The sequence below is a fragment of the Chiloscyllium punctatum genome, chromosome 36 (assembly GCF_047496795.1).
Source record: "Chiloscyllium punctatum isolate Juve2018m chromosome 36, sChiPun1.3, whole genome shotgun sequence".
NCBI classification, from domain to species: Eukaryota; Metazoa; Chordata; class Chondrichthyes; order Orectolobiformes; family Hemiscylliidae; genus Chiloscyllium; species Chiloscyllium punctatum.
In genome coordinates this window covers 72,129,224-72,153,192 of record NC_092774.1, presented here as the reverse complement: position 1 = coordinate 72,153,192, position 23,969 = coordinate 72,129,224, and the positions used below count along the sequence as shown (strand labels likewise).

At 41.4% G+C, this 23,969-nt stretch overlaps 1 protein-coding gene across 1 annotated transcript; it reads left to right on the top strand.

Moving 5' to 3' along the window:
- The first annotated feature begins 2,942 nt into the window (after positions 1-2,942).
- LOC140460141 (scavenger receptor cysteine-rich type 1 protein M130-like) lies at positions 2,943-13,766 on the top strand. The gene is made up of 8 exons (XM_072554538.1): positions 2,943-3,360; positions 3,925-4,239; positions 8,502-8,819; positions 12,387-12,704; positions 12,789-12,845; positions 12,927-13,244; positions 13,366-13,407; positions 13,592-13,766. The coding sequence occupies exons 1-8, from the start codon at positions 2,943-2,945 to the stop codon at positions 13,735-13,737; spliced, it is 1,932 nt and encodes a 643-aa protein (XP_072410639.1). The 3' UTR covers positions 13,738-13,766.
- The last annotated feature ends 10,203 nt before the right edge of the window (positions 13,767-23,969 follow it).

Here is a 23,969-nt window from a genome sequence, read left to right as displayed (position 1 = left end):
TAGTTTGTGTAACATCGAGATCAACAGTCTTAGTGCCTACTAAGATGAGACAATAAATTTGAACGAGAAGTAAATTTACTCTGGTTCTGCATTACTTGTACAGTATTTTGTTTGATTGCATGCTTTGAATCTTTTCAATTTGTGAAACAGTGAGACAAATTGGATTGCTTCATCTCATATTAATTTATCTCGAAATAACAACATTCTTGGATCAGATGATAGAGCACGAGATGGTGAAAGGCTCCATCATTATGTTTTGTCGATCTTTGTTGAACAGGTGAGGTGCCGGAAGACTGGAGATTGGCAAACCTGGTGCCACTGTATAAGAAGGGCGGTAAAGATATGCCAGTGAACTATAGACCAGTGAGCCTGACCTCAGTTAGGGCAAGGTGTTGGAGGGAATCCTGAGGAACAGGTTTCACATGTCTTTGGAAAGGGATGGACTGATTAGGGATAGTTGACATGGCTTTGTGCGTGAGAAATCATGTCTCACAAACTTGATTGAGTGTTGTGACGAAGTAACAAAGAAGATTGATGAGAGCAGAGCAGTAGATGTGATTATTATGTACTTCAGTAAGGTGTTCGACAAGGTTCCCCATGGAAGACTGATTAGCAAGGTTAGATCTCATGGAATGCAAGGAGAAGTAGCCATTTGGATGTATAACTGGTTCAAAGGTAGAAGACAGAGGGTGGTGGTGGACGGTTGTTGTTCAGACTGGAGGCCTGTGATCAGTGGAGTTTCACAAGGATCGGTGCTGGGTCCTCGACCTTTTGTCATTTACATTAATGATTTGGATACGAGTATAAGAGGTACAGTTAGTAAGTTTGCAGATGACACCAAAATTGGAGGTGTAGTGGACAGTGAAGAGGGTTACCTTAGGTTGAAACAGGATCTTGACCAGATGGGCCAATGGGCTGAGAAGTGGCAGATGGAGTTTAATTCAGATAAATACGAGGTGCTGTAAATCTTAGCAGGACTTTTACACTTCACGGTAAGGTCCGAGAGAGTGTTTCTGAACAAAGAGAACTTGGAGTGCAGGTTCATAGCTCCTGGAACGTGGAGTCGCAGGGAGCTGGATAGTGAAAAAAGCGTTTGGTTTGCTTTCCTTTACTGGTCAGAGTGTTGAGTACAGTAGTTGGGAGATCATGTTGCAGCTGTAGAAGACATTTATTCTGCCACTCTTGAAATATTGCGTGCAATTCTGGTCTCCTTCCTATCGGAAAGATGGTGTGAAACTTGAAACACTGACAAAAAGTTTAAAGCGGGTTCCTCACCATCCTGCCCCCAGTGCAGTTGAACGTGGGTTAAAAATACTGAGAGTGTTACTTTGTTGGCAATGACGATAGACATTGAAACACATTAAGCAGTGTGTTCAAAGAGGTAGCATCGGCACCTTGGACCAAATAACCTTCTTCCTCTGTTGTGACCATAGAATGGTTTGTGGACAGTTACGTATTGATCTTCTTTTTTCAATCTATCATCAAACTTTATGTTCCAGATTTAAGGAAATGGATAATTCCTGCTGGATATTGTTGATGAGTGAATCTCGTAATGCTTTTGCCATGTAGATAGGGGAACATAATAAAGCCGTATATTAAAGATGGTAAACACTGAAAAAAGTAAATATTCTTTCGGGGGTTGGTTGCTGACTAAGCACTGTTAGCCATTGTTTATTTCAGTATTGCTGAACGACTGAAGTTTCTAAACTGCTGAACGCTTTGGACGGGGGTGCCTTGCTTTGGAAACTGGGGAGTATTGTCGCTCTTTACGGGGTCATCACAATGTTGAGGAAGGTAGCAACGCAGTGACGAGCAGACCAGTCAGACAGTTGGCAACGTATCTGTCTGTTTGGAAACAATTTGGTCAAATTTTAAAGAAAGCAGACAATATTTGATAATTGCAGTAATTATATTTCCTGCTTTTTCAGCATTGCATGAAATGAGGATTTGAACTTTCCAGATATCATATAGAATCATAGTATGGACATAGGGCCTTTGTCCCAAACTGGTCCAGGCTGATCAAATGGAAATCCACAAATGTCAAATCCATTTCTCTTCACTGGACTCATATCGTTCTCAACTGTCCCTATCCATGTAATTGTCCGAATATCTTTTAAGGGTTGTTACTGTACCCGCCTAAATCACTTCCGCTCGCAGCTTGTTCCATATGTTTACACCCCCTGTGTAAAATATGATTATTTGGCAAGCCAATGATAATTATTGCCCGCATTTGTTGCATTTGTCTATTTTATTTCTACGTGCTAAATTGAATTTTCATTCTTCTATTTCAGGCAGACTTGCTGACACTCAGGCCGATAGTAAAGGTAACTGCATGCTCTTTTCATAGGGAGTCAAATCTCTATATTCTGATGATTCTGTTCAAGCACGAAGTTGTGCTAAGAATCTCCTTTCCTTAAAATTCATGTTGAACAGCTGTCTGTTCATAACTAATGGGGGTGCATGACTTCTGAAGGTCTCTCATTTCAGGGTTGCTGGGGAGCAGAGTGTGAAGGATCAGTTCCTACGAACATTGCCATTCTCAGATAAAGACAACACATGGAGATACTGTGAAAATTCAGTTACAAACTCAGTGCTGCTTTCAGCAATGTAGAAAAACTATTTCACTCACTATTGAGCAGTGACATTGTGCTCACATGACCATACATCCCACAATATTTCGGGCTGTGAAAGGCGGAAGTACTGTTTCATTTTCAGATGTTCGCAGTGAGGATCAGTTGTGTTTTTCTCGCCATTCATTGCGCCCACATGTCATGAATGACTAATAAAAAAATCTCCTCACGTTGGCCAGTTTAGAGGAATTGTTTCTGTGGAAACATTTTTCTGACCCTCACTCTCTGTGAGTTGGCATCACTTCTGAAATGGCATTTCACCATCCACAATACGGATTGTGAGTTACATTGCGATAGCATGCATTTTTTGCCATGCCATCACACTCATTGCATTGTGAGCTGGGAATGCAGACTGCAATTGGAGCTTTCCCAATTGCGCAGTATTCACTTTGGTTACCATTTCGATATTTTCCAGAGACGGTGAGGCTGAGACTTGCGAATGGAGGCAGTCCTTGCGCTGGCCGAGTGGAGATTCACTACAGGGGACAGTGGGGGACAGTCGATGATAATCTTTGGGACCTTTTGGATGCTGCAGTTGTGTGTCGGGAGCTGGACTGTGGGACCGTGGTCTCTGCCCCGGGCGGGGCTCACTTTGGACGAGGATCCGGACCCATTGTGACCTGGAATGTTCAGTGCAGAGGGACCGAGCGCGCTCTGAAGGAGTGTCAATCACAGGAATGGGATCACTACAGCTTCTCACATGACAATGATGCTGGTGTCGTCTGTTCAGGTAAAAATCTATTGCCATTTCTTTGGAGCTTTATCACATGCCGGAGCTGCCTCAAACCAGAAAGGGTTATGATAACAGAGCGACAACTATCCAAATATTATTAACATGATCATAACTAAACGCCCAATTCATTCGGTACTATAATATAATGCGTGAATATTTGAAGACAATGGGAGAGGTGAATTCCCGTTACCGTTTCCAATCCGGTAAAGGGGCACGACAGGTGTCCATTGTGATGTCACTTGAAGCCACATTGAGAGAACTGCGCTGCAGGAATGATCATATTTACAACCCAATGCAAACTGAGATTCGACATTGAGTTGGCTGGCATAATCACTTTCTGTCATTTATCTTCAGGTTGAAAGTTGCTTTCTGTCTGAACAGCTGAGGGTCGGGGTTGTGGGTGAACATGAACGAGATCGACAGGGCAGCAAACTGATTGTAGGAACAATTTATTTCCAGAAATGCCAGACCTGTAATTAATCACATAAATGTTGATCAGAAAATAATCGGAGTCGCGGTTGCTACAAATTGCTATGATTCTGTGCTCTTTTAAAATCTCAGATCACAAAGCTCCGAGGTGGGTACCTCAAAATTCCCAATGCTTTGGCAGACTGGAGGTCCAGTTCGGTGACACCTGGAAAACAATGTGTGGGCTTGACTGGGATTTGAAAGCCGCCGATGTGGTCTGTGCACAGCTTCATTGTGGAGTCGCAGTGTCTGTTTCAAGCTCGATGCATTCTGGAGGCAGTGCTGTTCTCACGGCTACTGAGGTGTTTAAATGTACGGGCAATGAGACTCAGCTGGGGAAGTGCCCTCGGTCTTCAACAACGCACCAGGATTGCACTGGACACAACAATGTCACCCTGATATGTTCAGGTGAGTACAAGCTTACCTAAAGGAGAAAGACACATTTCCAGTTAATGTGTGTAAGAGTAATGTCGCTGGCATTCCTGACATTGCTTTGACCGTGACAAATCTCAACTAATCCTCAAGATTCTCATCTTCCCTGGCACAAGAGTGAAGAGGTAAAATATACACGAAATTATTGAAAATGTAAACATTTTAAAACTTTGGCGTTTGGATTGGGAAAGACATTTCTTCAACTGTCCACAGTCAATATCCGTTCGTGTGGACATTGACTAAGCGTCGCTCATGAAGGATAATATGAATCGTTGGTCGATACACATACATTGACGTGAACCTCAGACAACTAAAGTTATGACAAGGCAATTGTTTATTTTCTGAATCTCCCTGACCTGATTATATTTTTTAACAATGCTATCAGACTGTGCGACATAACTGAAGATCACTCTTGCCAACAACTTTTTCAGCAAGAAGTTCCAGCTCACAAACACTCATTGGCTGATAGATATTATCATGGTAATTTATTCACCGTTCTGTCCCTTACTTGCGACCCTTCTCAATCTCTCAACTTTCTGTAAATTTACGTTGCTGTAAATTTATTTTGCCTTCGTAACACGTTGTATTTTGCATGGTATATGCACTTTGTCTACAGTCTAATTCAGTACATTCCAAGATGTAATACTGTGCACCTTTTGCCCTAAATCGTTACATTATTGCCTGTTACTCTTTCGATGATCAATAGGCAGGTCCAGTAATTTATTTCGTTTGCTGCTTTGTTCATCAAGTAATATTCTCGTATACCTCTATCTGTTCCAGCTCCATTGGTTGAATACGATCCATAACCTGTCCAATACACATTAATCGAAAGTGGAAGCCTTTTTGCATATCTCTTCGAGTATGCACCTCCTCAAGAGCCAGGACACACTTTGTGAATTATTTGTTCCACATAATTATAAACAAGGTTTTCCTATCTTCCCAAACGCAAAGGAATTATTTCTCTCTTTCTGCCCTAAATTCATCTATTCTTAATTTTACGTTTCAGTTGCATTGCTGACTACTCTACCAAGTATTCTGTCAACTTGGTGTATCTCAGCTTTTGAAGCTCCAGCACTTCAGTCTAAGTGCACTTATTCACAACTTGAAGAGGGAAAAGGTGAAAACATGTAAATGCACGTACGTTGTACTTCATTTTCCAGGCTGCCAAAATATACTGCCTGAAACTTCTTCGCGTAAAGTTTCATCTGACATTTACTTACCTGTTCTGCTCTCTTTGCATGCTCTACTGAAATTGGGAGATGTCATGAATAATGGTTTGAAAACATTGATGCATGGTACCAGTGACTAATTTTGAAGTGTTACTTTGCATCTCAATGCAAATTCGGGAAAGTCCATGTCACATTCTACCAAACGGTACACATTCTCAGGTTATAATTCATTTCATTACTGCAGGTTCGATGGGAGAATAAAGGTTAATAGTCTTGAAACTGCATATTGCAGCCAGCATTTGATGCATTGGTCATGATTTGGTCACCTGGAGGCTCAACATCTTACTGTACAAAAAAACTTTTAACATTGTAATTACCCCAATTGCCTCAAACTTGTAAGCTTATTTGATGTCCATGTTTCAGAAATTGCCTTCAAAAATATTCATTTAATACATTCGCCTCGTTAGCTGCACTGCAGTGTAACACCCTGATGGAATCGCCTACCTCAGTGGGTTGAATGACTGGTCTTTGATATAAGGTAATACCAGCAGCGTTGGCTCATTCCCCCCCACAATCTGAAGTTGCCATACTGTTCCTAAACTTCTGAGCTCATTCCTCGGCTGACGAATAGTGACCATCAGGTTAAATCACCATCAACCACATCTCTCTAACGAGAATGCAGCCACATATTTATCAGTAAATTGAGTTAAGCATTACTGCATGATTGCAAAAGTCATTCTAACCTTCACGAGCAATCAGGACCAAAAGTACACTGCTGTTATCAAACTATGGACTGCATCAAGTAAACCTTTCCACTCTTGTTTCATAGGTTTTCCACGACAGAGGTAAATGATCATAATCACTGTCTTGGGAATACCCTTTAACTGTGAATAGTGGAAAGAGTTTCATGAAATAATCGTAATTGTTTTGAAGACATTGTAACTGTCATGTGTATTGGGCAATGGAGGATGAGATTCGATTTATTTTCTCTTTTGAATCTTGAACAAGTGCGTGGATATTTGCAAACTTTTTTTTTTATTTGATCCAAAACAGGAGACAATGGGCCCCGATTGGTTGGTGGGGAGAACAGGTGCTCTGGGAGAGTGGAGGTCCTACATGGAGAGCAGTGGGGAACGCTGTGCGGTGTTTACTTTGGCTTACAAGACGCCAATGTGGTCTGTGAGCACCTTTTATGCGGGACTGCAAAGTCGATCCCGAGAGATGCTCGATTTGGGAGGGGAGCCCGTCCAGTGTGGAAGGAAAACTATGAATGCCACGGAAACGAGCGACGGTTGTGGAACTGTCCAGTTTCACATGGGGAAAGCTTCAACTGTTCACATGGAAATATGGCCAATGTCATCTGATCGGGTGTGTCCTTTATAGCAATTGTTCTTTTGCTAAACAGTGTTTCTGTGTACTTAAAGTTTCGAATTATTTTATTTTTACATTAATGCAATGTCACTGGTGCGTCCATGGCCTGTTGGCCTTTTGTGATTAATCTCGGTTTAACTGGTGCACTAGTTCACTTCAGGAAGTCATTACCTTTCAACTATATGGTGAACAATCTGCAGTCATATGTCAGTCAGAAAAGGTTAGACCGGCAGATGTCCTTCCACAATGATAAGTATTAGCCAGATGAGTTGTTAGCAGAATTGATTATCGTTTGACTGTCACCATCGCAAAGACTAATTTTCCGTTGCAGACTATTAACTCAGTTTGATCTTTACCAGCTGCCATTCTGGAATTTCGGGCACCCTCAGCACCACCAGGTCTTAATTTCTACCCCCACTTTGCAAATCAATAGGCCATGTTTGATTTGGCGCAATGGTGTTCTGAGAAGTGACACTTGAGTCTACGGAAGTTAGTTTGTATTAAATGACATTATCTTTTTTTAAAAATTCTGAATGCCATCCAAGATGATAATTAATTTCCTAACTCTCTGCCGCATTCTTCAAATGTCAATCCCCTGTCACTCCACAAATGCATCCATTCTGCCTGGGTTACTAATTCTGTTAGTGCTTCTCAACTCTCTGTACTGTTTTAGATTTGGAATATTTCACGAACATTTTAACGATTATGATTCTGATACTTAGTGTTTCAGGGAACGCAGATGTGACCAGTGAGGCCAGGGTTTGTGCTGATGCCTGATTTCACTTTAACCAAGTTGGTTTTACAGGCCTTTAGTTATGATTTTCTCACTCTTTTATGAGCCTGAAGACCTTGTCGGGCCGATCAAATGACGAAACCAGATTTGATTTCCTGACAAACATTAGGAGCTGCATGGGTTTTGTTTTCAATATTTCTTCATAGTTTCCCTGTTCACGAGCTGAAACTGGGCTCCAATTCCAGAGCATACATTTTCCAACATTCCCCCAGAGAATGCATAACGCACCTGAATTGCTCGTGTGAACATTTTTATGACATGACATTCTGCCCTCAACTCCTGGCAGGGAATACCAGAATCTGCACAAATCGCGCCGCAGAAATCAGATGTATTCGTACCTTCTAATAACAGATTTTGACGTATCAATAGCGTGGAGACAATTTTCAAAAGAAAATGGTGAATATTGGCAGTTACGTTAGTGATGACAGTATCAGGTTTTAAAATTGTTGAGCTATCCCAAATTTTCACAAGTGTTTTGAATGTCAAAATTCTCAAACAGACTTGTTCCTCATTCTCCATTATCTTCTTGACCATTGCCTCAGTCATGTTGCGGGTCGTTTGCTCAGTGCAACATGCTCTGCCGTCAACAATGAGAGTAGTGGCAACATATCAATGGTCAAAGCATACGAGTAGCATGTGCAGACTGAGAATTGGCCTGAAAGGATGAGGTCGCGAGCTAAAGAAGAGACTTTATTTTCAACGAATGCTAGAATAGCAGCACTTTTATTTCCACACCTCTCTCAATTTTGTTTAGACAAGAAATGTGATGACATGATGAAAGTATTTGAAAACGTAAATGGACATAATATCTTTATGATTGCAAATCATACATTTTCCTGTGATTGTCAGTTCTCGAATATCTGTGTTCATTTCAATCGCTGTTCTCAGTAACTCTTATTTTGCAGATGAAAATTGGGCGCTAAGACTAGTGAATGGCGAAAGTCGCTGTGATGGCCGAGTTGAAGTTTACTATAATGGAAGCTGGGGCGGAGTGCAGGACACCGCGTGGGATCAGAATGATGCCAACGTTGTCTGCAGACAGCTGGGATGCGGTTATGCCTTAGAAATATATAATTCTTCAAAGTACGGGGAGAGTGATGGTGGTTCGTGGGTACATGATGTCCAATGTCATGGACATGAATCACAGCTCCAGGACTGCAGAATCTCCAACACATTGAAATCGTCTGTCACCGAAGGCAGTGGGGTCAGTGTCCTCTGTTCAGGTAAGTAGACTCTTCACATTTAAACCAGCTCTGATATATCAAGCCAAACATTCATCTGCTGAGTAAATTGAGAATGTACACCACTTGCTTGTCAGTGTCACTCAAACCATTTATTCATCGCTCGGCTGAAAGCAGATCTGAGGTGCGCGGCGGGTGCAGATGGATGAATATGAAAAATTAACACCATTTTGTTGTCAGATACAAGCATTACGTGGCAGGTCAAGTGAATTGGCTATGCTAAATTGCGCAGTGTGTTATTTGCATTCGTCTGAGGGAAATGGGTCTGGGTGGGTTAAATTTCCGAAGGTCGGTATCGACTAGCTGGTCCAAAGGGCCACTTTCCACAATGTAGGGAACCTAATCTTAGATTAGACTCGATTGCTCGCTGGCACAGTGGTTAGCACTACTGCCTCACAGCGCCAAACATCCGGGTTCAATTCCCGCTTCAGGGAACTGTCTGAGTGGCGAGCACTTTCTCCCTATTTCTGCGTATGTTTCCTCTCACAGTCGAAAGATGTGCAGGATAGTTGAATTGGCCATGTTAAATTGCCTGTATCGTGAGATGTCGGTGAATGTGTCTGGGTTAGTTGATGTTTGGAGTGTCGGTGTGGACTTGTTGGGCCGAAGGTCCTGTTTCCTCACTCTAAGTTATCTAATCAAATCAGTAATCCAATTCCAGTGTCTTAACCCAAAAGTAAAGTTGATACACGTGCACAAAGAATGCGTTATTTCAGATAGAGTCATTCGATTTGAAATAATAACACCACTTCCCAAAGAGGAAGGTGAACCTCCTGCATTTCACCAGCAATCTCTAATTTTGTGAGAGTGAAGTTGGCGTTGCGATTTGATATTTTGATGAGAATGAATGTAAACAGATATTGATCAGACAGGCAAAAATGCCGAGGGGTGGGAGATGGAGTTTAATTTATTCTCAAACTGCAAGAAGCATGATTTAGACCAGAGCAGAAAACTGTGTGCAGTTAAGGAATCCACATCAGAGGATGGATTGGACAGTAATGGAGACAATGCAGGGGGAAACGTATGAGAGATTTTCTTGAGATGAACAAAATTTAGCTATGAAGACAACTTGGTCAGATTTGGATTCTTTTCCTTTGAACAGAGGCGACTGGGTATGGGCAGGATTGAGGTGCATAATAAGCAAGAAGGAATCTTTCCCCTATGTTATGCAATTGCTTAAAATGCGGCATAGAGTTAAGGTGATGGACAGAAGGTTCAGAGGGACCTGAGGATATTCTTTTTCATCCACTTGGGGCGGGGGAGTAGTCTGGAACTCACTGCCTGTAAGTGTGGTAGAGGCAGAAACGTAAGTGAAATCTAAGATATATTTAGATGTGCACTTGCGATGCGAAGGAGTTAAGGACGAACCCAAGTGCTGGGAAATGAGATTAAAATATTTAGGAGCTTGTTTTTGACAGAAACAGAATTGGTGGGCCGAAGTTTCTTTCTCTGTGCTGAAGACTTCTTAAATCTGTGATTCTGTGAATTAGTTCTGGACCTTTATATCTAAGTACACGTGATCATAACCTGAAATGACTTTTCGTCCTCTTTTAGTATTTACACTTCTACAACTACACAAAGTGCTATTGCTGTCACTCCACTATATACGTTGTCTTTCAGTTATATTCTCGTAAAGTATAGTATTCCCTTGTGCGCTGATGAATGAAAGCTGAGACGGTATTTATATTGGACGAACGTACAGTTATGTGCACTATAAAATAGGGTGAGCATTAGACAAAGTAACGTGTGGACAGATATAAACGGAGTGACAGGATAGAGAAAGCACAAATGCAACCGTTTGCAAAATATTTCACTGAACGTTCAACATAGAAAGAGAAACTGAACCTGGCAGTACCAGGTGCAATTAGATATTTTGAAACATTTATGTGCTGGACATTCGTGCTAAAAGGTTACACTTGATCGATTAGTTTTGGAAGAAATTATGTTTCAGCACATTAAGTACTTCTCATGAGAACATTTAAAACGGTCTTCCCTGTATCTATACACTGTGTTGCCCTGAGTGATGAAGGGAATGTGCATTGAATGTGTCATTGTTTCACAGAGCACTTTCAGCTGAGGCTGTCAGATGGTGGAAGCCCTTGTGCTGGTCGAGTGGAGATTTACTACAATGGAATATGGGGCTCAGTTTGTGATGATTTATGGGATGTGGTCGACGCTGGAGTCGTTTGTAAACAACTGGGTTGTGGAAAAGCACTGGACATGACACTCCCTTCCTCCTCTGGACCGGGCTCAGGCCACATTTGGTTGAAGGATGTGAAGTGTTTTGGAAACGAATCATTTCTCTGGGAATGTCCTTCAGTCCCATTGGGTCACCAGGACGACTGTTCTCATAAAGAGGATGTGAGAATTATGTGCTCGGGTGAGGCCATTTTTCAATGCTTTTACTTTGCTCGATGGTTGTAGGTGAGACGTCATGGTGACACATGTTCACTGAATTCGAAAGGATGTAGAGCAGCGGCAGGAATTTAAAGAAATGATCTCTGACACTTACATGCTTCACAGAAAGTGATAGAGCAATTCGTTTCTCTAATCTAAATTACTTTTCTGTCAGTTTGTTTCACCTTATATTGATACAAATCGCGTTTGTAATGAAAAGTGTCATCTTTGATCTGTTGTCACTCCTCCAAGTGGATGTAAATATTGTCCTGAATGTCTTAAATGTCTGCGAAAAGGTCCTTCCAAATTTATGACCTTTATTTTTGTATCGAGCCACCAGAAATATGAGACCTGTTTGTGTGTCTGTCGAACTATTTGTGACTCGAAAATGAAGGAGTGATTTTTTTCTCTTTCTGTTTCTGACCAGACTTCCCTGCATTAGACATAGCTCCTGTACATACCTGTACTGCCTATTTATTACTGTGCACTATCGTTTTGCATGATTTTTCAGAACAGTAAAAATATTCCGTAATTTGCTTTAAACTGAGCAGTTTGAAACTTCCCTAGTGATACAAATTTAAAATTGATTGAATGCATATATAAAATTGTGCAGCCATGATATCAGAACCAGTTCCAGTGGATCGTCACTTCTGCAAAGTGGACAATTTACTTTGTAACACAGGCTTTTTGTTTTCTGTCAGTTTCTGCTTCTCGACCATTTCGGGTTCTCAAACAGTTCGCCAGATTCTAGTAGTGTCTTGGTGAAGTCTTTCTAACCTCCATGCACGATGCACATTTGGCTCACTCCTTTTTTCATTGCATTATGCTTTATTAAGAAAACTGATCACAACGATCCGCGGATGCTGCGAATCTAAAACAAAGAGGAAAATTTCTGGAAAAAGTCATATGTCTTTCAGCATCTGTCGAGACAAAGAGGAGTCAACGTTTCATGTTCAGTGACGCTTCCTCCAATCAGAATACGCGTCACTGGACCTGAAGATTTGTCTGTGCTTTCTCTCTTCACAGATTCTGTTGAGATCCTCCAGCAATTCCCTTTGTTCCTATCATGCATCCTGCTCGTTACGGCAATCACAGGACACACCAGAAACATGAACAATCTAACAATCTGGATATCTGTTATTGTTTGAACAGAACACAAGGAGCTGCGGCTGGTGAATGGGAAACATCGCTGTGAGGGAAGAGTGGAGGTGTTCTACAATGGGACCTGGGGAACAGTGTGTTCAGACACATTGGATTCACACGTTGCCAAAGTGATTTGTAAGCAGCTGCACTGTGGTGCGTTCCAGAATGTTGAATACGACGCTCAATCATTCGGAGCAGGAACGGGAACTATTTGGCTCGATGAGATGGAGTGTCTCTCCCACGAGTCGACACTGTGGCAATGTCACACAGATCCGTGGGGTCAACACGACTGTCAACACCGGGACGATGCTGGTGTAGATTGTTCAGGTAACATGACAAGCCTTCTCAATGTTCGGGTGTCATTTCAAACATGAATTTCCAATAGACTGAGCATCTTTCTCCTTCCAACAGAGAGCATTAGAACAAAGGAGCAGACCTTCAGTTCAACTTACTGCCATCAACAATTAGGTGCGTCTTCTTTCTCTTTGTGCCAACTCTTGGAGATTCTGCTTTGTACTGAATTCACTAATAATCAGTTCTGTACCACAGATACGCAAGACAGTGTGCACCTGCATGGAGGAAGCAGCAACTGTTCTGGAAGAGTGGAAATCATGTGCGATAAACGCTGGGGAACGCTGTGTGGCGATTCCTGGGATATAACTGATGCTAATGTTGTCTGCAGAGAGCTGGGATGCGGCTTTGCTCTATCAGCCCGAGATGCGGCCGTTCTCTCCCAGGAGAAAGATGTTATCTGGCAGAATGATGTGAAGTGCAAGGGAAGAGAATTCTCTCTGTTTGACTGTCTCTCCGCAGCTCCAGCTAAAAGGAAGTGTCATCACAAGGAAATTGCCAGTGTAAAGTGTTCTGGTAAGATTGATGCTGATTGACTGGCGCCTGTCCGTGATCATTCATGTCAAAAATCAGGGCAACTATTTGATTTCCTATGTTAAATTTCCCTTCATAATTATTCGTACTTTCTGTTCCACAGGATCCGAGTTGGTGACGGCCTCCCCTTCACCTCCACCTGCAGGTATTACTGACTGATACTAAGATTAGTATTTGTGTTCGCGTTACTTTCCTGAAAAGTGACATTGATGCTGTTGGTACTTTCACGGTTTGGAAGCTAGTGCCATTGTTTCCTTAATGATGGTTATTTACAATTTTCCATGGCAGACTTTAACTGTGCTAAACCCATTTGTACTCCATCCTTTAAGGGCAGGGAAGTCCACCTATTTCTATGCCTGTTGCCGTCTGTTCATCTTTGGGAGTCTTGTTAATCTGTGAGTTGGTCGCATTACTGGTGGTCATGCAGAGAAAATTGCAAATGAAAGGTAAGCATCACATCTACCGACTGAGCTAACACTGTGTCCCTTTCATTGTTGCATATGTTCTCGGGGCTGTAGATTTTTATTGCACTTTTGCAGCATTTGACTGAGATGGTCACGATTGTGCGGCATTTCTTGGCTGTCTGTTTTCTTCGAGGGACTTTGCCGAAATGAAACGCTGAGTTTTATTAAACACTCAGAAAAAATCCATCAAAACTGTAAATAGCAAATAAAAGAATATTCTAACTGTGTGAAGTATTCACCAAGTCGTTCAATATATTTGGAGTGTAACTGAAATAACATATAATGTGGAGTTACTCCAGTCATTATCATTGGGCAAGAAATATAAAGACTGCACTTTCTTATCTTTCATTGAATATACATGACATTCCAGAGCAAGTCAATGATTGCAGCAATGTGTCTCCGTTTTATTCAGTTATTTGCAGACTGCATCCAAATATTTCTTCATTAGTTACTATTTATTCATGGTTCTTCAGTGTCTCGGTGCTGCTACCACAACCCAATATCATTGAAAGGATTAAGGGTCCTTTTCAGGGAACTTTCAGTGAGGCAACAACTGGCTTCCCTTGACTGAGTAAATAATACTTCTGTACTTTGCCCAGTAATTTAAAAGCGTTTGCCTGGGAACCATGTTCCACGAGTTGGCAATGACAATCAACACTAAGAACAATCATTTTCTATCCTTTCACATGCTCTTAATTTTCCTTTACATATAGCCATAAAAACTATGCACTTCATAGTCTATCACGAACAATGTCAACAAGGTCCACCTTATTTCATTCGTCTCACGTTTTGGTTTTTAACTAATTGTCATAACAATGCAGTTGTTTAATGAAAGTAGTCCAATTCTAACAACATAGTTATCAACCTTTTTTGTCAGCGCCACGGCATCTTGTGCATTAATGTGTAATCTCCTCAATGTTATCAAGTTTTAAAAAAAGTAGGTTATTGGCATTTTCATTTGTTCATTGCATTAAAGAGTTTCATTTTTCTGCACTCAACATATTGACTCACATGCACCATTGCGAGCTGAGAATTTTCTTGAATAAATATTTGAATCAGCAAAATTAGAACAAAATATCCATATTTTTACCAACAAGAACATCTCACTCTTTCTGTTTGACATACTCGGGTTCGGTAACTGACATTCCATGGAAATTAATCATGGCCTGTTCATTTGCTTTTCAAAGATGATCTCCCTTCAGCGAACAGTTCATGTTGTGTGAAGATTCTAGTCACCAGCATTGCGTGAACTCGTTCTTCTCTCTCCTGGTTCTTCAGATATAAACATCTTTTTTCTGCGAGTGGTCAACTACAAATGCTGACCAGTATATCATTTATTCAACAGAACTTTACCGTGGAGACAGAGGCTCAAGTCTTGGTTTGTACCAAGGAATTTATGAAGAAATTGAGAATATTCCCCCTGGCAAGAGGACGGATCACAAACATGGACCAGGTATATATATTTCCTATTGTACAGTGAATCGTGACTGGATAAGTATAGCTTCCATTCAATTTGCAGTCTTCCATGATTAATGACTGAATGAACCTGATTAACAGTTAAAACACGGTCGTCTTGTGTGGGAAGCTACCTCATTAACTGTTCTCTGTCCGCATTTAGTGAGATGTAAGAATTTCAATATAATAATTCTCACTGCCCTACATTCCTGATAGATTATTTCTGGAATGTAGTTGAAAATGTAAACAGATCTATCAATTTCACTTCTACCCTGGTTCCACCCAAACCCCGTCAGATGGCTGGCCAACTAATCAATTCGTCATTGACTTTAAAATAATATAACTTTTGCAATAAGTATGGATTACACAGCACCAAAGAGTGGAAGCAAAATTGAGGGATCAATGTATAAACAAATATGATGAGTCACAGAAGATGAGTGGTGCTGAAAGTCTGCATATGACTCTGAAACGTTGCAGGTGTTCAGATACAGTGTAAGTGAATGGAAAGAAAATGTCTGGGAGATGATAAATGTGAAATAATCCATTTTGGTTGGAATAAAATTCGAAATGACTATGACTTGAACGGACATGGCCTGAAAAGTACAGATAGCAGATTTAGGACTAAATTGAGGAGGAACATTTTCACCCACAGGAATGAGAATTTATGGAATTCCCTGCCTCATCAGATGATTTTAGAGCTGGGGTGAATGATGTTGTGAACATTAAAATCATGAGTAAGTCGAACTGAAGCCAAGAAAAGATCAGTTATGATCTTATTGAACGGCAGAGCTGGGTGGAACAGCCAAATGGAGTAATCCTGCTCTTAGTTCTTATATCATATTCTTTTCCGCAGTGGGTTCACTTGACGTTATTCCAGATATTTCTGCAGGCACGATTAAAGAACAATACTTTCGGTTGTCACCCGACAATTAATAACATAAAACCTTCAACTACAGTCCATGAGTCTGCGACATACAGGAGCAGGATTAGATCATTTGGCTCATCGAGTTTATTCTGCTTTTCAATAAGGACTGATGTGCTTCTCAACCACTTTGCTTTGCCTTCTCCTGGGATGTTTTTATCCCCTTATTAATCAATAACTTTTGTATTTCTGTTTTAAGATACACACTGATTTGCCTCCACAGCCATCTGTGTTCCATAGATTCACAAGCCTGTGGCTGAAGAATACTTGCCTCATTCTAAGTCTTCGAGGAGAAAGTGAGGACTGCAGATGCTGGAGATCAGGGCTGAAAATGTGTTGCTGGAAAAGCGCAGCAGGTCAGGCAGCATCGAAGGAGCAGGCGAATCGACGTTTCGGCCATGAGCCCTTCCCCAGGACTCATGCCCGAAACGTCGATTCTCCTGCTCCTTGGATGCTGCCTGACCGGCTGCGCTTTTCCAGCAACACATTTTCAGCTCATTCTAAATATTTTTGGTCATGGCTTCTCTTGGAATTCGAGCTTGCAAATAACTCTCCATTTTTATTTTTAGTAATTTATGCTTCCATTGACTCACTCAATCGCATTGAATACTACACCAGCCACAACTTGACTGACAATAATCCCGGATCTGAAAATCTTGAGGTGGAATCCAACAGCATTCCAGGTGTGTATGGCTTCACTTTCTGTCAATTCATTTTTTGTCCTACATTGTCTACACTGTCCCAAATTTAACGATGGCAACCCTCACAAGGTAATGTGACCACTGCGTTCACAAGATAGTGTGACCACTGGCTGTTTCATGAGGAGTGTTAGTTAAAGTGAAAACCTCTGTTTTGATACCACATGATCATGGGGATTGTCGGTCCGGCTCGTGCCGGCCAAAAACAACCAGGTTATCATTCTAATCGTATTTGCCAGCACACCTTGGCCCACAGCCTTGTATGTCTTGACATTGCAAGTGTACCACTGAATACTATTATGAGTGTCTTTTGCCTCTATCAACCTTCCTGGCAGAGAGTCGAATATTTCCTGTTTACTTCTCCAATCACTTCTCTGAAATGTATGATCCCTGATCTTTGATCTCTCCACCATAGAGAATGTTCGTTCCTGTCTTCCCCAACTACAGTCGTTATCATTTCATGACTCATCCCAGCCATGCTAGCAACTCTGTATGCTCAGCTCCAAGTCAATCAATTGCAAGATAGATGCAGCGGTAGGTCTCTCAGCCCTTCGTAACTCTTCCTGCATTCAATGAGATAATTCTAAACTATGGTGTGGCCAAAATCCAGCTCCCTGTCTTTGAAGCATTTGCATAAATACCTTTGACCAACAGTAATCTCGGCCACATTTAAAATTAAGAATTGATCAGACATCAGCTAATCTTTGGGAAATGTATTTCCAAACCCTTGTACAGCTTTATCATTTCTTGACACCTTCCCTGAACGGTCTGACATTAATTCTGTGTATCACAGCTCGAGCTAAACTAGTTTAATCAGTTGAAGTAGTTTTATTTGTATACCCAACTCATCCGGGTTATTATCTTGAATAATTCGATCAGATAACCTTTCACCTTCTGATTTCCAGAGAAAACAATCTTAATTTGCACCAACTCTGCTCATTCCGTAACTTCAGAATTACGATGACTGACCTAACTCTTGTTGTCTCAGTTTCCAGCACTTGCCTTATCTGAGGCAGTAATCCCGTTTTCTAGTTATCGTTGTTGTGTATTTCAATTTGTATCAGTAATGCTCATCTTTCCCACTAGGTCGAATTCGTGGTGAGTATGACGATGTTGAGACTGAAGATGCAGAATCTCATGATGGAAAGTTACAATTGGACAGTGATCCTGATGAACCCCTCACACTTACAGATGATGACAGTGGTCTTTGTTCACTCGGTGAGTTGAATAACAGATACTCACATCTTTAACCAACTTTCTACGCATTCACACTGCCATAATTCCTATCCATTCCATGATAATATTATATTTACTTGAAAATCCAAGAACAACGTCCAAAGCTACTCGTGCCTTATCCCCATGACTAGTCACTAAGAAGGAAATGTATTATTGGAGGAAAAGTTTTATTTCAATAGCATAAGAACCGTTTTTAAAAAATGAATTCCATGGTATTCATCATACACTGCGTCGTGTCAGTTCTTCAAATCGCTGATCTTCACCCAATTTTGTAATTACAATCTACAAAATTGCTGTTTCAATGCATCATCAACTGGCTGTATGGAGAATACGAAAGATGGGGTTTTCCGTGCTGAACATTTTGAATGGTTTAGTTCTTGTAGCTCACAGGGAATACAGAGCTTAGGACCTTTACTTGTAATGTGCAAAGAGACGTGCGATTGATGTGGTTGTTTTCAGGAACTGCACTCACACCCATTCCCGAAGACGAATACATCTCCTGAAGCAGAACATTACAAATGCCAATAACTCACGGCTGTCTTTGAAACCCAGACTATCTGATCAGCTGCTTAACCATTTTAGTGTTTTCGAATGGCCTTTTGGAAAAGAAAAGCTGCTCCAATGTTCCTTGTGTTCCTAGTTATCCGCTTCCATTATTCTTCACCTTCCCTCCTTTTTCACAGAGATGTTTAATTACAGTTGTGAGAACCCTCCTGTAACATGTAACCGTCACCACACTGACAACCAAGCTCCTGTGTTTCTTTGAAGAAGGGTCACCGGGCCTGTAACTATAACTTTGATGCCTTCCAATCATGTGTCCAGACTTGCTGAGTTTTTCTAGCAATTCCCGTTGTTTGATTCTGATTACGAATGGCCAAATGAGCTTCACTGCACTGCATGATTCGATAGAGCAACGATTCAGCCATTTCCATGTTACCTCTGTTGTCTAAACAGAAAATCCATCTGACTTCCCCTGATAACTCGCATATCGGTGGCACTTTCACTGTTGACATGCACTAGATGTGCGATCCAAAATTTTACAACGTACGCATCAAACCCATAATTGCTACGTTTCCATCTGAGTACCAATGTTTCTGATGCAGAGGAGAGAATGGGATGCCACGGCTTTCTGCAAAATTCTGAAATATCTTGAGCATTATGTAATGTTGAAAGTCATCTTGGAAAACTTGACAAGCATGAGGCTTGTTTCAATTAATGAAGAAAGCAACTTTTATTGTTTCACAGAGATCTATTAAATTGTTTTAGAAGAGTGATAGAAACCATAGATATTTGTTTATCTTGCACTTTCAATCAACATCTCACCTGCAAAATCGTGCATGGCCAATGATATACTTTTGAACATTTCATAACTACTATAATTCAGGATATTGCCCAGCCAATATTTGCACAAACCAGAGGCGATGATCATTATATAATATTTTCAGTGAGCTTGTTGTTTGTAGAATAAATATTGGCCCAGTGATCACTTGCTGCACACATCTCTGCTCCTCTTCAGAGTAATTTCCAGGCTCTCGTTTCCATCCAGCTGAACACACAGATAGAGAAACATGTCATTGTGTCTTCCAAATATGGCCCATCATCAGTCTGACATTGCAGAGGCAGAATTAGTCTTGCCCCTACTCCATGGAGTGAGAGCTTCATATCGGGATTGATTGATTCATGTGCGGTGAATAGAGCCAGAGGCGACTTGAATGCGTGGACTCAAATTATTTTCTTTATCATTTCAGGCAGATTTTAGAAGCTATTTCAACATGGGACGTCCTAATATTTCGCGAATTCGCCGACTATCGTTTTGAATCTGCCAAATATTTTTCTCGAATATAAGCTGCAACTGGTCGTTATTGAGCAGCGTTTACTATGGCATTGAAAGGAATATATTTGCATATATACTTGAATCATTGCATGCTGTGTGTTTTAATGAGTTAAAAGTGGGTATAAACAGAGTTCATCGGAGTTATTTTTTATGTGTGAATATATTATGTAATTCATTTCTCAGTGTGGAAGTTTGAAGTCACAATAGTGGACGATGGTCCTGTGGCTTGTCAATGAGGTATTGAGGAAATTCCATTTGTAATTGCTTTGCTTTCTCATACCGCATGAAAGAGGATTTTAAATTTGTCAAGCCAAAGAGTTCAATGAAGTGCTGTCTTGCTGTTTATTGAATGAAATGTTCTCTCCATTAACATATCCTCCATGAACTGGGAATATTTCTGAAAGTAATGTTGCAAAATGTAGGATACAATTCATCAATAAAAATGCAATGATTACAAGTATGTTTTGGGATTCTGAGTGCGTTTGTTGATGTCAGTGCCACAGTGTATGTGTGTGAGTGTCAGTGAGGAAGTGAGAGTGGTTGTAATTAGCCATGCTTGTGCAACTGCATCTTTGAATATGAGAACACTTGTGCTTCTGCCAGTGCATTGGAAAGCTGATTGCAGGAGGGAAGTACACAGGAAATGGAAGGGAACTTGGAAAGTTAACATACAGAAGGATCGTGGCTTACAATCTGCTTTTCTATAAATGTAGCAACGCAGGAAACTTTGGAAAGCTATGATTTGAGACACGGCATGTTTGAGTGTCAGAAATGTGTAGGATAATATTTTAATGTGTAAACAAGCAGGGAGTGGTGGGTGAGAAAGACAGAACGAAAAGGGAGAGACAGAGATTAAAAAAAAAGAGAACACATCAGGAGACGATATCTGAGCCTGTGTCTCTGTGCAGTGGAGTCTCTGTTTATTTTAGATGTTGAATGTGTTGAAATAGGGTTAAGCCATTCCCCACTTTCTCTCAGTTGTCACTTTTGTTCAAAGTGATGGAACACTCATGGTCATGTTGATGCGAGTTCCCTTTTGTGTGTCATTGCATTTTGTTGTGTTTGTACCAGTGTGTCTGTACCTGACTGAAATGCGATACACTTTATCCGGGAGGGAAGTTTGAATGAAACAATAAGCTAAAAAATGCGTGAGTCAAAGGCTTGGAAGTTCTCTCGCTTTCTCTCTCTAACCACTCCACCAACCCTGTCCTCCTCTTGTATTCCAAATGACACAAGCCAACCAATACGAGTCCATAAGCGGCAGATAGTTTTTCATGGATAAAGCATTCAAGCCTGTGAATTTCCCAGGTTACATTGAATCGTTGTTCTTCAAACCCTGCACTTGTAGAAATTTTGTTCAATCAATCTTGCCCCTGTGATATGTGCAGAAGGAGATGAACAGACCCAGTGTTGGCCTGACCCCCCTCAAATATTAAATTCTTCCGTCATTTAGAATCTGACTCAATAAATTACATAGAATTGTAAATTGCGCAAAGTGCATGAAAATTCATCGTGTCTCCTAATAAAAACAATTCAATTGGAGGTGCCTGAATGCAGTTGCGGGCAAATGTTCGATTTAATGTGTACAATGTCAGGAAACAGCCCAAAGATAAATCAATTCGACATTGCAGTAGAAACTCATAGATTTTCTCCACATAAACATCTTTCACTCTGAGGGAACCCGAAGTACAATTGCAATCATCTCACTAGTGTGCTAATATCTGTATGCCTGCATCTCTCTCTCTGATGGTCGCTTGATGGCTTTCACGCTGCAGCATCTCCTGTGCAGTGGCGTTGATCGGCCAGCAGAGGGCGGCGTTGTATCACTTTCAACACAAGGGAGCAATTGGTACAGAGTCATTTCTCTTCGCCTCTTTCTCTCTCTGCCTTCTTCTTCTTTCCTCTTCACTCCTCCATCTCTCTCTCTCTCCCTCTCCCTGTCCCACTCTCAGCTCGCTCTTCCTTCATTTCTCCCTTACTCCATGTCTCTCTCCATGTTTCCCGTTCTCCACACCCTCTGCCCCATCTTTAAGCCTTCCTCTCCTCCTTCTGATCCCGCACTGTCTCTCACTCTTTCACTTTCTCGTGTTCCTTTCTGCCCTGTCCCTCTTCCTCTCTCTCCCTGAGTATTTCCCGCAGAGCTGCTTGAGGTGATGTGCCACACGTCCATAAACCATGACCATTTTCCCACATGTCAGTCATGGCTCAACAATGGCGAGTTTGGCCCCTGATATACATTGATTCCAGTTTTGCAAGAGCTCCTTGATTCTACACTCGCTGGAATGTGGTTTTGATATCAGCGGTTATCACTCTCACCTTACTTCTGGAATTCAGCTCTTTCGTTTATGTGTGAACCAAGGCAGTAATGAGGTCAGAACCTGATTGAATCTGGGGGAACTCAAGCTGGGAGTGACTGCGTAGGTTCATGCTGGCAGGCACTGCTTTATTGTACTGTTGATGACGCTTAACATGACATTTACGATGATTGGAAGTAGGCTTAAGAATGGGAATGTCTTTTTCAATATCGCGTTTTGTTTTACATTGTCCGCAACCATGTGATGAAAACACATTCTGTGTAGTCCTTGTTTGAGAACATTGCGTCTGAAGTGGAGGAAAGATGGGTGTTATTTTTGTATTATGCAGAAATATATATTTTATTGATGAAGTCACAGAGTGATCTTCGAACAGCGAATTCACCAATTATAAAACCTTTTCATCTCTTCAGCCACACATCTTACCTAGCGTTAGAATTAGACCCGTTTTAAATGAGCTGAATAATGCACAAATTGAAGAATTGTTGTGGTTCTGTTCGCCGAGCTGGGAATTTGTCTTGCAGACGTTTCGTCCCCTGTCTAGGTGACATCCTCAGTGCTTGGGAGCCTCCTGTGAAGAAGTTTTGTGATCTTTCCCCCGGCATTTGTAATGGATTGAATCTGCCACTTCCGGTTGTCAGTTCCAGCTGTCCGTTGCAGTGGCCGGTATATTGGGTCCAGATCGATGTGCTGATTGATTGAATCTGTGGATGAGTGACATGCCTCTAGGAATTCCCTGGCTGTTTTCTGTTTGGCTTGTCCTATAATAGTAGTGTTGTCCCAGTCGAATTCATGTTGCTTGTCATAGGACAAACTGGAAGACAGCTAACGATCCGCATCCATGAACACCAACTAGCCATGAAACGACACGACCAGCTATCCTTCGTAGCCACACACGCAGATGACAAGCAACATCAATTGGACAGATGAATGAACAGGTAGAGGATAGAGAGAGAAGGAGACCATATGCATGCAAATGGAATCAGTTTAGAACAGCATCATGGTGGACACAAGCATATTGGGCAGAAAGGCCAGTTACTTTGGATGTCTGTCCTTTGTTCTATGTTGTGATCATATAATTCTGTGACATCAGTGCTCAATGTCTTTCTCCGTCTAATTCCCATTGCTTTATCCCTGCTCCGACTTAGTGCAACTTTCCCTCTTCTGCGTCTCTCGATGGTAATTATTTCCAAGTCTTGTTCATGCTTCATATCCCCTCCTGCCTGCCTGAGAGATCTGGACAGAGTAGATCGGGAGAAAGCATTCCCGAAAACAAATGGACAAGCAGCTGACAACAGTAGTTTAGAGATCTGCAAAAGCAGCGAAGATGGACGTTAGGATATGGAAGGCACTGCCTGGAAATTTGGGGAATGCAGATTGAAACTTGCCACAGCATTAGATGAATATGGAAGCAAGTATATACAAGGTTATCCGATTAAGACAGGATACTGGCATTAGGTAATTATGAGTGTTTGAACAGCCAGTACACACAAGATTGGCCGAACAAACTCATTCCAGTCTGTAACGCTACTGCAACTCAGTGATTCTGTGACAGACAGGCTGTCTTCAAACGTATAGCCTCAGTCTTTGACCCTAATTCACGTTTGTTCGCACTGATTGGACCTCAAACTGATCTTTTCTGTCACGCTGAATCATTCTGTTAGACGTTTGTTTACCAGTAACTAGATTACAGACATTTTGTGCGACCGTTCAGGATTTAAGGTGTTAACATATTTATAGATTCCCAGTTGACATGAGCCTGGAGCTGAGATGTGCTCTTCCATGA